This window comes from Symphalangus syndactylus, chromosome 1 (assembly GCF_028878055.3).
Source record: "Symphalangus syndactylus isolate Jambi chromosome 1, NHGRI_mSymSyn1-v2.1_pri, whole genome shotgun sequence".
NCBI lineage: Eukaryota > Metazoa > Chordata > Mammalia > Primates > Hylobatidae > Symphalangus > Symphalangus syndactylus.
The window spans coordinates 27321767-27335401 of record NC_072423.2 but is presented as its reverse complement, the minus strand read 5'-3'; the positions used below and the strand labels follow the sequence as shown (position 1 = coordinate 27335401).

Here is a 13635-nt window from a genome sequence, read left to right as displayed (position 1 = left end):
AGATTATGCCATTGCACTCCAGTCTGGGTGACAGAGCAAGACTGTCTCAAAAAAAAAAAAAAAAAAGAATGTATTGAATCAGCAGATACTCAGACACAAGTGTATGTTTTCAACTTTATCAATATCAATATATCAATATCAACACCATGTTGACATGCAACACTAAAGACCCACCAGGGAGGCAATTAACAAGCATTTGAGGAGGAATAGACCTCACCTATTCCAACCACACGGCCAACTCTGGCAGCCAAAACGTGGGCAACAGCATCCTACCAGCTTCTATTTATTGTTGCATTGCTATGGTGCTGATCCCCTTTGTATCCATGGTATTTAGAACCTCGGCGATTGGGCTGGTGACCATTCTTTAGATCTGAGAACAGAAGGAGCAGAGGAACGTTGAGCAACTCTGGAGGGGTGTGTATGTGGCAGTTTAGGGACAGTTTGAGCTTTCAGGTAGAGGCAGCCTAGGGAAACTAGCATAAAACAGTTTCTTTCTCTATTCCATGGAAGCTGCATGCTTGTGAAAAGGGCCGGCTATCTTCTGTCTTGTCATACAAGTGAGCAGGGCTGCCTGGGAATACCAGGTGGATTAAGGATACTGCCCTTAACCTCAAGGTAGAGGGCAGCAGAGGGGGAGAGAGAGACAGAGAGAGAGAGATTGGGGAGGAGGGGAGAGAGAGAGGGAAGGGGAGGGGAGGAGAAGAGGGAAGGGGAGTGGAGGGGAGGGGGGTGGAGGGGAGGAGAAGAGGAAAGGGGAGTGGAGGGCAGGCGAGGGGAGGGGAGGCGAGGGGAGGCAAGGGGAGGGGACGGGAGGGGAGGGGAGGGAGGGGAGGAGAGGGGAGGGGAGGGGAGGGGAGAGGAGGGGAGAGGAGGGGAGAGGAGGGGAGAGGAGGGGAGAGGAGCGGAGGAGATCTGCAAGAAAGAGGCAAGGTCCAGAGAAAGAGAGAGAGATCTGCAAGAAGGAGGCAAGGTCCCGAAATCTATGGGCTGGGACAGCAAAGATATGGCCTACAAAGAGAAAGGTGTGGAGAATCAGAAGGCCTTCAAATGGTGGTTCCAAATCCCTCCAGCAAAGCCCATCCATCGTTAGAGCTCACCCGTCTCTAGCTACACCCCCCACCCCAGATCAGGCAGCGGGGTCGCCCTCTCCAGGAATCTCAAGGCAGCTAACGCTGGAGGCGCCGGCAAGCCTGGAGAGGGAGGAGTTCACTAAATTGTGTTGGATGGAAGGCGTCGAGGACCGGAGGAATTAATCCGATGCGGGGAAGGCGGACGGGGCTACGAGGAAAAAAGAGGGGGCAATGTACACTCAGCCTTTTCATCACTCGGCGGGGAGATGGATGGTTTTCCGGACCGGGCGTCCCAGCGCACCGGTTAGCTATAGGGAGACGTCAGAGCGCTCTGGTCCGCGGTAGAAGAGCCCCCCAGCCCCCCCGCCCGGGCTTCCATATAAAGTAGGGGCCCTAGTGGAGGCCGCAGCAGTACCACCAGCGGCTGCGGCGGCGGAGCTCCTCTGAGGTCCGGGTCACCAGTCTCTGCTCTTCCCAGCCTCTCCGGCGCGCTCCAAGGGCTTCCCGTCGGGACCATGCGCGGCAGCAAGCTCCCGCTGGTCCTGCTGGCGCTGCTCCTCTCCCTGGCGCCCCGGGGGCGAGCGGTCCCGCTGCCTGCGGGCGGAGGGACCGTGCTGACCAAGATGTACCCGCGCGGCAACCACTGGGCGGTGGGTGAGTGTCCTGGCCACGGGAGCCGCGCGCTTGTCCTCCTCTGGATCAGCCAGCCGGAGGGGACCTGTCTCCCCATTTCTTTGCGTTTCCCTGGCCCAGCTTTGGGAGCTGGGTTTGTTGTGACCTTTCTACCGAAACACCTTCCTGGTTCTCCTAAAACTCCACCCCACCTTTCCCCATTCTAGGGAGCCCATGAGTCCCTCGTCAGCCGCAGGCTGGTCCCCTGATCCTTTCCCGCTCGCTTCCAGCCTGTCTCCCCGTCTTCCCCAGGGCACCCGAGCTCCTAACAGCCAAACCCGGTGCAGATCACCTTCCCTCTGCGCCCATCCTACATCTCCTTTTGTCCGCCTAGTCTCAACCTGTCTGGCACGGTACTCTCCTAGAATAATCTTGGGGAGCGTTGTCCCTTGAAAGCATCTCAGAACCCTGGTCCAGCTCGGTGGCCTCAACACCGACGGGCATGGGCTGAAATCTAAGCTGCGCCTATGCGCCCAGCAAAGCCACAGGTGTGGGGACCTAGGGCGCAGCGCTCCCGCCCTCGGTTTCACATCTGTTCAGTGCACAGTGCCCTGAATCCCGCCTGTCTGTGACTCTCTGGAGTTTCCTCAGTCCTTCTCTTCGCTTTGCAGCGATATTCTTTTCCCTGCCCTTTTGCCCTCCCTCTTTCCAGCCAGCAGGCTCTGAGCTTGGGGAATCTCGCCTGCTCTCCAAGCTCATCCTGATCTCTCTGCCCCTCTGAGCTCCGTTCTTTCTCCGCCCCTCTAGACCCACGACTTCGCCCTTTCCCCTCGCTCCTTTCCCATTCCCTCTGCAACAGGTCCTGCTCTCTAGGCACCAGCTTGGAGGAACCCGGGCGGAGAGGACCGCTGCGCTGCGGGTGGGGAGGGCGCCTGCGGGTGGGGTCAGGATTCCGCCCTGCGCGCACTCGCTACTTTCGCTCAGCTGGGAGGCAGGAAGTGCCTGGCAGCCTCGGCTCACCCAGCATCACCCCAGGGCTCTCGGCGTCTTCCAGCAAACGCAGAGCGTCCAACTTCCTCACTCTCCCACCCACCCGCCCCACAAAAGCCAACTACAACAACCCCAACCAGCTTCGTGGGAAGCTGGTTAATCCCTGAAGAGATTTAAGAGTGTGTATGTGTGTGTGTCTCTGTGTGTGTGTGTGTGTGTGTATGTGTGTGTGTGTATTTCCTTAGCCATCTACTTAGAAGGGGCGCTGGGGAACGGTGTGTTGAACAAGTACTTGCTAATTCATATATCAGCTGATTCACAAATCTTGATAGAAGACAAATAATTTGGGGAAAGGAGTGGGACTGGAACTGTTGCTTCCTCAGCTCTTCTGTGTCATGTGTGCTTTTGTGAGGGAAGTCGAGATCTTTGGGTTGCAATAGAGTGGTTTCCACTGTTGCTAAAATAATCATTTGCCAAGTCTTGACAGTTCCAGAGATGAGAGGATGTGTGATCGCTGAGGGACAGGAGGAACCCAGCAGTCTGGTGTGGAGAGGAGAGGTTGGAATGGGTGAAGCTGAAAAACCCTCCCTTTCAAGAATGAAGGATGCTTAACAGGTGTTGAAGAATCCAAACTTAGAATTGATGCTTCTTAAGAGGGCTTCTGGGAGCTTAGATCAAGTGGCCATTATCTGGCCCAGCCACCAGCCAATGGGGCTGGAAAGGTGGAATGAAACTTCTGGATTCCCAATCTCTTCTTACTTATCTATATTATTGTACTAATAAAGCTTATTATTAGGTAACCCTTGCAGGCCCAAAGGAGGACAATAGAGTTAACTGGGGAGTGGCATCATGTTATTTCTGGTGCAAGTCAAGCCAATCTTGATTTGCTCTAGTTCTGCAGAACATCTGTCTCCAGGTATTTAGGGTGTCTGCCATTTAATTGCCCTTCATAGTGGTACTTGAGCATTCCCAACCCAAAAGAATACCAACCAGTGGTGACCCCAAATACCATTTTCATATTTATTCTCAAACGCACTTTTTTTTCTCCCTTTGATAACTCTGCAGAGTTGAGGAGGAGCAAGGGAAAGAGGGAGGTGAAGTAGAAACTCACATTTTGGCCTAAAATTACCTTGCAGTTGAGAAAACATTTGCTTTGAGTAACATGCCCTCTGTTGGAATATGAGCATTGACAAGGATGAATGATGTTACACTTTAAATTTAGCTTTCAGTTATCTCAAGAAAAAGCTTATCCTCTTCAATCACCAAAGACATGTAGTTTAGTTTTAATTATGTAAAACCAAAGCTACATACTGCTGTCCATGAGGATGCTGTCAGCACACATTTACAGGCTTGGTAAGTAAATTGCTTCTTCCAGCTGAGAGAAGCATGGTGCAGCAATGGAAAAAAGGTTAACAGCTTGAAAACTTGACAAATTTTTATCTGGCTTGATGTTCGTGGAAATGTTTTGTTTGTGTGATGAAAATATATGACAACACTTACACTGGCTACTATTCCTTGTGCACCCATGAAGTGCTCCTAATTGTGGTTCTAACTTGGACGTGAGACATATCCCAGAAGGTTGAATTTGGAAATACCAGTATTCAGCTGCAGAATGGCTTGTTATGGCCCCAGAAACTGTGGAATAGAATTTAAGTGTGAGTCCAAAAAAAAACTACTTCTTAGTAGTACTCAACACTTTCATCTATGTCTTATTCATTTCTGTTTCAAACCTTCCCTTTAGTAGTATCTTTAAATGATTAATAAAAAGAACAAAACCTCTTTTTTTCTCTGATCAAGGTTTTATTTTTTCAAGTGCCTGTCTTTTGTCTATGGTGAGATTTCCATTATTATGATATGGGCACTTGACAAATGATGTTAGGAGAAGAGGTGGAAGTGGGCATATCATCCATGTTGCCATGGAGATGATGATTTGGTTGACAGTCACTAGCTCAAAAGCGAAATTGGACCCAGGGAATGTGTACTTCCCTGGGATGTTATAGATAGCGTGCTCTCCTTAACAACCAGTCTATGGAATTAGAGGTAAAGAACTGATCCCCACACATTCCCCATATATGCAAGTACTGAAAGTTAGTACAATCACAGAATGGAGAATGACTTTCTCCTCCCATTTAGAAAAGTCCACAAAATTATTCAGGCATGACAAAAATGAGGTTCTTATGTGTGATATCTGCACCACTCCTCTGTTTTACTGGCAATAACTCTTTCTCATTTCCAGCATTCTAACTAGATGATAGGCAGTTAGAAGGGCAAGGTGATCTAGGTCATTACTGGGAGTATCAGGATTCTAATCCTGCCTTCCAACCATCATGATTTAATTTCCTCCATATAAATAAAGCCAAATGCATCACTACTTCCTGGGAAGTTGAACAACATAATCACCGTTATGGCGGAATGCAAGGTTATTGAGTGGATATCTGAGTACCACGTGACCAAGCTGATACGTGAGGAGCCAATCATTCAGGATTCCAGGCCTACGCTTGGGACAGTATCCCCAGTTAGGATCCTGAAATTGTGTGAAGTCTCATGTCACAAGCAATTTGGCAAACGCTCATTCACACTGCAATGCAGTACAACCTGATTTTAATGCTCCTTAATACTCATAGAGTTTCTCTCAATTACATAATGCATCATGATATATTGGCACATAATCCCTATTTTTATAACACTAGAAAGCCTTTTGTAGACCTTATCCTTATTTCCAGATCCCAGAATAATTTTAGCTACCTTATATTCTTAGCAAGTTAAAAGACATTGCCAAGCAGTATAATAATGTAGTCTAGATTGTGGGCTGATTTTAATCCTAAAATAGTTGCTTACATCTGTGTGACCTCTGGCAAGTCTCATTTTCACCAAACCAATTAGCATATGGATCAAGTGAAATCAAGCACATTTAAACATCCCATAAACTGCAAATCGCAATACACATAAAAGCAATAAAGTTACAGTGAGGGCTTCTCTGTTGGTGGATAGAACTGGGAAGGGGCCTCTTTCCATTTTAAGACTGAAGATCTTTCAAATTTTATGTTTGCCTTAAATACTTCTAATGCCGGTCAGTGTTGGAACCACAAAGACCTTTTTCCTCGCACACTTTAGATCAAAAGCACCATAGTTTTGTTGACGTTAGAAATTTCAAAGTGCAGTGGTACGATCATAGCTCACTGCAGCCTCAATCTTCTGGACTCATGCTGTCCTCCCATCTTGGCCTCCTGAGTGGCTAGGACTGTGTACGCATGCTACCATGCCTGGCTAATTTTAATTTTTTTTTCTTTTTGTAGAGACAGAGTCTCTCTATGTTGCCCGGGCTGGTCTGGAACTCCTGGCCTCAAGTGATACTATTTGCTTGGCCTCCCAAAGAGATTATAAGCATGAGCCAACACACCCAGCCTCTTTAATGTTCTTAATGGCACAGTGGAGAATATCTTGTAGAAAAATGTGGACATTGGCAACCATGATTCTAAAAATCATTTAGAAGATACAGACTTTGTACCGAAGACATTTTTGCAATATCTTAATGTATTTTACTTGTTTTTTTTTTTTTAAGTATGTGCGGAGTGATATGATATGTGATTAAAATTGATGACTAAATAAAAAAAAGAAATTTCAAAGTGCTACAAAGCCCAGTTATGGAGAGAGGAAAAATCAGCTGTAAGAAGTAGAGAACATGAGAATATTCAAGCAAGGGTCTGAAGTGTTAAGAATGCAGACCTTGAATTCTGTACCCACTTCTGACTCCAAGTTATCCTCTCTTGCATACATAAATTTTCACGTTTTGGGTGGATTGGCCTCCTTAACAGCAGTTTTTTAAAAAAATTATTTACACGGCTAGTACACATTCCTGGAGCCATTGATAGACTTTCAGACACCCAAGAGAAAATTCTGCATTTATGCGGCTGTAAAGTGTTAGCCGGGGCTTGTTTTCAACTTGTTTTTCACTATACTCTTAACAAACAGTAAATCTAGGTAGTTTCCTAGGTTCAATCTCAACTAAAATTCTGAGAAAGTTTAAATGAAAAATTCCTTTGGTATTTTTTTTTACTACAGATAAAAGAAAAGCAATATTTTTAAAAATCCACACAAAGAAAAGCATGGAGACTTTTATTTTCAGCAGCAATTCAAAATTGGCTGAGGAAGATGTTTAAACTCCATCTTTCAGTTGGAAATAGAATTTGGTGCACACAGAATTGATGATAGAATTTTAGATATGGAAGCCTCCTTAGGTTTAATCTAGTCTACCCTGTTCATTTTATAGTTGAGAAAATTGAAGACTGGGGTGCTAAACGACTTGGCAGAGGTCACCTAACTAGTTAGGAGAGGTGCTGGAACCAAACCCAGGGTTCCTGGGTTGCAGTTCTGAATGCTGTCTAGCTCATTGCACATTTTGAACAGAGAGCAAAATCTAGGGTCGTTTATGAACTAACTCTTAATAATAAAACATGATTTATTCTGCATTTAGGAGGAAGCAGCACAAACACAGTTGGTTTTAAATTTCTTACTCATTCATTCCCTTTGGTTAAATTTGTGGCATTCTGAGTGTTTTTGTTTGGGTTTTTACAGGGCACTTAATGGGGAAAAAGAGCACAGGGGAGTCTTCTTCTGTTTCTGAGAGAGGGAGCCTGAAGCAGCAGCTGAGAGAATACATCAGGTGGGAAGAAGCTGCAAGGAATTTGCTGGGCCTCATAGAAGCAAAGGAGAACAGAAACCACCAGCCACCTCAACCCAAGGCCCTGGGCAATCAGCAGCCTTCATGGGATTCAGAGGATAGCAGCAACTTCAAAGATGTAGGTTCAAAAGGCAAAGGTAAAAGAAACATACATGCAAGATGGGGTGGGAGGTATTTGGGGAGAAGTGGAAAGAGGGCAAGTTCAAATGAGGAAGAATAGAATTGCTTATGATATAAACCTTCACAGTCGCTACGTTAGGCTAACACCAATACATGCTAAGCACATTGACAGACAATTTCTACGTTCTTTTCTTTTTGACATATGGTCAAAAGGATATTGATTCCAAATTCCAATTTAGGAGCTTTTTTCAGCAATTTTGTCTATTTGCTATTATGCATTGAGGGGATTTTTTTTTTTTTTTAACACACAGGCCCTACCAGAATGTTTTGATAGTGAGTCTGCAAACTATTTGAGTAAATCCTTGTGGATCTACAGATTTTATGTTTATTTCTGGTGAACACTAGTGGACATTCCTATTTTTAGAAGACAGCATTCTTGTTTGCTACCTTTGACACAAAGTAGCACTTCTTCATATTTGTTCCAGGAGTACCTAGTTCAGGTTTCATCCTAATATTTTAAAACTCAGTGAACATATCTAAGATCAACAAATTCATCCTGTATATGATTTTATAGAGGATAGGGGAAAATAATTATACTAAACTGGCAATGCTGAGTTACAAAGACAGTGAGCAAGATAAGAGAGAATAAAATTTATAGGAAGAAAGCAAGGCAACTGAAAATGAGGTGATTATCACCAACTTTTAAGTTTCCATGAAATGTATAATAAAATACAAAATAATAATTAAAATAACAACGGTGGCTAGTTTTCCTGAATATTTACGATAATCCAAGTATTGGGCTAAGCAGTTTACCTCCATTTTCTCAGCTTATGCTCACAGCAGTCTTAGAAGGAAGATGCTATTATTCTCTCCATTTTAGAGGTAAGGAAATGAGTCCCATAGCTTTTCATTGATAAAATCAGGGTAAGGGCCTGTGCTCAGTCTGCCTCAGACAGTCTGTACCATGCCAGACATCTTCCAGTAATGGTCCTCATTGATCTTAATATAAAGGATCCAGGCTGAAGGCCTTGCTTCTTGTTGCCTCTGACAATAAATAATATTGCTTTCCACTCACAGTACTTGGAGAGCTTCCTTCTTCACTCTTTCTTGGTGAAGACTGATGGCCCCTTTAGGGGCTCAGAGCTGCCTTTGCCAAGCCTCGGCTGGCTTTCTGGAGGGAAGCTTTCTATTTCACCGCCCTTTGGGTCTATTGGGGTCTTTCTCTTTCTTTTTTTTCTTCTTTCTTTCTTTCAAGTTCTGGCTATGTTTTTTCTTTCTTTCCCTTCCTTCCTTCCTTCCTTCCTTCCTTCCTTCCTTCCTTCCTTCCTTCCTTTCTTTCTTTCTTTCTCTTTCTTTCCTTCCCACCTTCCTTCCTTCCTTCCTTCCTTCCTTCCTTCCTTCCTTCCTCTCTCTCTCTCTTTTTTTTTTTGACAAGGACTGGCTATGTTGCCTATGCTGGTCTCAAACTCCTGGGCTCAAGTGATTTCCCTCAGCCTCGGCCTCCCAAATGTGGGTTTCTATGCTAAATGGAAACTGAAGTTCACCTGCTGCACTAAGCACCTAGAGGGAAAGTCTTTGTAGCTTTTATTCAGGAAAAAAAAAAAAAAATCCCAGATTAAATAAACCAATACAGAAACAAATACCAACTTTGTACAAAACCCCAAGCGATTGTCTGGTCCATACCTGTGTCATAGGTGTTATGTCATCAGCCACCTTCTTTACTGATGGATCCCATACTCTGAGGGCTCTGTGAACTTGCAGGTGACTTCTCAGATTCTAGCTGGCCATGCCTTTTTCATGGTCAGGCGCTTTGCCGGAGTTGCTGTAGGTGGATATCCAACAACAGTACCCTTCTCATGTGTCTGAACAGTAACAAAAATTGCCACCACAAAACCCTCGAAAATAATTTTTGCAAACATTGAACTGGACTTGCCCTCATAGCTCGTTCATGAAACACTCCCGTCTACTAACACACAATCATGTTACTATTCTATAGTGCCTCATTTTTGAAACAAACAGCCGTGACCAGCTTGAGTTATTTTATGTCCTCCACCTGGCTCTGCATATCTTTGGAATCTTTTGGCAAATTCAGCTCCTTCCTTAAGGATCAAAAATTTCCCACCATATTCAGGAAAATATTCTGTAAGCTTCAAAGGCAACAGTAAAAAGAATAGCTCCACAAAGGTGTCTGAGTAGCAGTATAATAGGATGGGTTGAGTGGGCAGCCGCGGAGAGTGACTGCTTAAACGGGGCAATCCTTATCCCAAGTGAACTGAAAAAGGTCATCAAAAAGATTATAAAAAAAAATCAGGCTTTGCTTTTCTATCGTTTTTATGCATTGTTTTTCTTTTTACAAGTTTAGAAAGCCCGTCTCATTTCATTCCACCTCCAGTTGAATAATTAGTTATTGCACACATTGGTACTATTCTTTTGGCTATATTTCCTAGTAACACAAAAACAAATTCCACAGTTAGTCTTTGCAGAGACCAAAATATTTTATTGCTTCTCTTGCACTGGAAATTCCACCTCAATGAAAGTATGCTGTTATGAAAATTGAAAACACCTTACAATGATCTTGTTCAAAAAGAAGGGGTGCCAAGAGAATAGTTCTGTTAGAAACCCATACATCTCCCATATCTTAGAGTTATGGGAGTGTTAGAGAGAAACTTAATAACTTAGCTAAGCATTGCCAGAATTAGCAGCAGGAGTTTTCAGAGGCTGAAGGACTGGTCTTAAAATTAAAAACTATCTACATATGCTCTCCTCTCTCATTTTAGTAATAAAACATCATGTACTGTTGCCAACTCTCTTGGAGCTGTAGTTAGAAACTCCAAGCATTTCCTATGTTTTGATGACAAAGATATTTACTTAATTCATAAAGGATGTGTGTAATATGCACTGAAACTAGATTACTCGACCATGGAAACAGCTCCAGAACTTTCAGAGCAATTATGCCCAGCAGTGTTCAAGGTTAACTTTAATCCTTTTAACTGTGCCCTTCTCACAAATCTTTTAATTCTATTCTGCAATTAATGGAACTTTTTCCCCGTGGTTTCTGCAACCTGAGACTCTATTCTGTTTCTGCAACATGAAACTCATCCCCATGGTTGAAGCTCCAGGGCCTCATCCACGATCCTGGATGTGGTTGTGCGTTGTCCTGAATTTCAATGGAGGTTTTAGTTGGCCTTTGGTCTCCCTTTATAATTTGGACTTAGTCCCTTATTCTTTGCAGCTTAGGTCTCTCCTTTTATTTAGTGGACATGAAGGGGGCAAGGAAGTGAGCTACAAAGGCTGTTATGGAAAGAAATTAAATGTGTTCGTTCTTCACTTTTAAGGGACTGCTCTCACTGTCTCATCAAATCAGTACAGAGAATAGGAAGGTCTTTTTTCTGAATATCTGAAATGCTCCAAAGGAAGTGCCAAATATAGAAAAAGCAACATACAATCAAGAATCACTCATAACCTTCTGATTATCCTGGCACTTTCCTTTTTTTTTTTTTTTTTGGAGACGGAGTCTCACTCTGTCACCCAGGCTGGAGTGCAGTGGCGCGATCTCGGCTCACTGAAAGCTCCGCCTCCCGGGTTCACGCCATTCTCCTGCCTCAGCCTCTCCGAGTAGCTGGGACTACAGGCGCCCGCCACCACGCGCGGCTAATTTTTTGTATTTTTTTTAGTAGAGACGGGGTTTCACCGTGGTCTCAATCTCCTGACCTCGTGATCCACCCGCCTCGGCCTCCCAAAGTGCTGGGATTACAAGCGTGAGCCACCGCGCCCGGCCCATCCTGGCACTTTCTATGAAGGAGCAGAGAAAAGCTGGCTCCCACCTGGAATGCAGCTCCTCCCTACCCCCAACAACGGAGCCTGCCCATTGCCTCCCAGGTCCTTGATCTTCCTAGGTTCCACAACTCTCTTTTTCCTTTTAGTTTTATTCCCTCCAGCCAAACCTCTCTTATTCAATATTTTGAGCCACTGGGGGACTTCTGTAGACTTTTTTCCCCACACATTAGCTGGCCCGTTTTATGACCAATGACTCATAAGGCAAGATGTGTGGTGGCATCTTTGGACAGGCTGCAGTCTTTAATAAGGCAGCCTGGGTTGGTGGAGGCAAGCAAAGCTAATTGGCATGTGTGGGAATCAAACCCCAGGCCCTGGGCTCATTAGCCCATGGTCAAAACAACTGAGCCAGAGGAGGTAATAATTTGCCCAAGAATATCAGTAGTTCCTTTATTAGAAGCAAATGGCTGATATGGAATTTGGGGAATCTGAATTGCCAGAGAATCTTGGGAAGAGTAATAAGCTCTTATTCTCAACGAAAAGTATTTTTTCATCTCAGAGCGTAAAGGGTGCTATATGAGAACAAAGAAGTATTTTAAAATTATAACTACTCATTCTTTCTTTAGTCTTAGTTAATTTGAGCAGAAGCCACAACAAGAAAACCACAATAAATTTAGAATTGGCAGAAATCCAAATTAACTCCTCTTCCCAAGTTTCCACACTACTACCATTTACAGTTGTAGGTTTGTAATGTATAATTATGTAATGCAGAAACTAGCTTTGATTTGTGTAATGATGCATTGTCAAAGTAAGCAAAGTAAGAATTCAAATTCCACATTCCCAGAATTTACCACTCAGCTGCTCCTCTAGTAATAAGTTCCTGGGGATAATACATTAACCAACATTGGTTAAAACGTACCTGAGTAATCATATCAGGGTGCATGTTAGGCTGATAAAACAATAAGATCCCCAAATGCAGTAGCTCAAAAAAAAAGTAGAAGTTAACTTGTCTCCTGGGGGACAGCTCTGGTTCTCAAATTTTACATGCTCAGAATCACCTGCAGGGCTTGTGAAAGTACAGATTGCTGTGCTCCACCCCCAGAGTTTCTGATTTAGTAGGTGTTAGGTTGAACCAAGAATTTGCCTTTCTAACAAGCTCCCAAGTGATGCTGATGGCTTGTAGGAATGGATTTACTTCTAGGATTAGACTTCAGCTCACTCTGTTTGCTGAACTCTTTGTAATATTTCTTAAGTTGGTAGACTCTCTGCTCCAGGTTCTCAACGTGAAGGAAGGAACCCCCCAGCTGAACCAGCAATGACAATGATGGCCTCTCTCAAAGGAGAAAAACAAAACGCCTAAGAGATTGCGTTCTGCAAGCATCAGTTCTATGGATCATCAACAAGATTTCCTTGTGCAAAATATTTGACTATTCTTGTATCTTTCATCCTTGACTAAATTCGTGATTTTCAAGCAGCATCTTCTGGTTTAAACTTGTTTGCTGTGAACAATTGTCGAAAAGAGTCTTCCAATTAATGCTTTTTACATCTAGGCTACCTGTTGGTTAGATTCAAGGCCCCGAGCTCTTACCATTCAAAATAAAAGCTTAAACACATTGTCCAAAGGGCAGGCTGTTCTCTTATTTCAATCCCAAATGAAAGGATAGTGTGGCAGAGATGAACAAACAGCTTGAGGACATATTCGTGTGCTCACCGATCAAGTCAGGCTGAAGCTCTCCCCTCTGAATCCTTGTAGCGACTTAGAGCCTTTCCAGAGGCTCCCTCACTTTCTCATTCCCATCAGGTGGGCCAGGTTGAAGATGGAGGCTAGCCCTATTTATCACTTAAGAATTCCCTAATCTGGCCGGGCGCGGTGGTTCACGCCTGTAATCCCAGCACTTTGGGAGGCCGAGACGGACGGATCACGAGGTCAGGAGATCGAGACCATCTTGGCTAACACAGTGAAACCCCGTTTCTATTAAAAATACAAAAAAAATTAGCTGGGCGTGTTGGCGGGCGCCTGTAGTCCCAGCTACTCGGGAGGCTGAGGCAGGAGAATGGCGTGAACCCAGGAGGCGGAGCTTGCAGTGAGCTGAGATCGCGCCACTGCACTCCAACCTGGGGGACACAGTGAGATTCCGTCTCAAAAAAAAAAAAAAAAAGAATTCCCTAATCTTCAGCCCCTACGATGACCAGGTATTTTGCTGATATTACTGAGGGACGCCTCCTAATAGTCCCTTAAGCTGAGAATTATCATTTCCATTTAACAGATGAGGAAACCGAGGATTAAAGAGATCAAGTGCCTTGGCCAAGTCACATAGTAAATGGAACTGGGATCTAGACATCCACAGTCACCAGATTTCCTGCATTACTCATTTTAAACATCCCTTT

General features: G+C 44.3%; 1 protein-coding gene across 12 annotated transcripts; it reads left to right on the top strand.

Annotated features, from left to right (window-relative positions):
- The first annotated feature begins 376 nt into the window (after positions 1–376).
- GRP (gastrin releasing peptide) lies at positions 377–12874 on the top strand. 12 transcript variants are annotated; one of them, XM_055297732.2, is made up of 4 exons: positions 1029–1724; positions 7248–7471; positions 8301–8355; positions 12508–12874. In XM_055297732.2, exons 1-4 carry the CDS (start codon positions 1586–1588, stop codon positions 12564–12566), a joined length of 477 nt encoding a protein of 158 aa, XP_055153707.1. In that variant the 5' UTR covers positions 1029–1585; the 3' UTR covers positions 12567–12874. The 12 variants fall into 12 exon arrangements, with proteins under 12 accessions (XP_063496803.1, XP_063496738.1, XP_063496854.1 ...); XM_055297772.2 differs by having other exon boundaries at positions 7248–7490; positions 12508–12551; XM_063640733.1 differs by lacking the exons at positions 1029–1724; positions 8301–8355 and adding an exon at positions 377–557 and having other exon boundaries at positions 7248–7490; positions 12501–12874.
- The last annotated feature ends 761 nt before the right edge of the window (positions 12875–13635 follow it).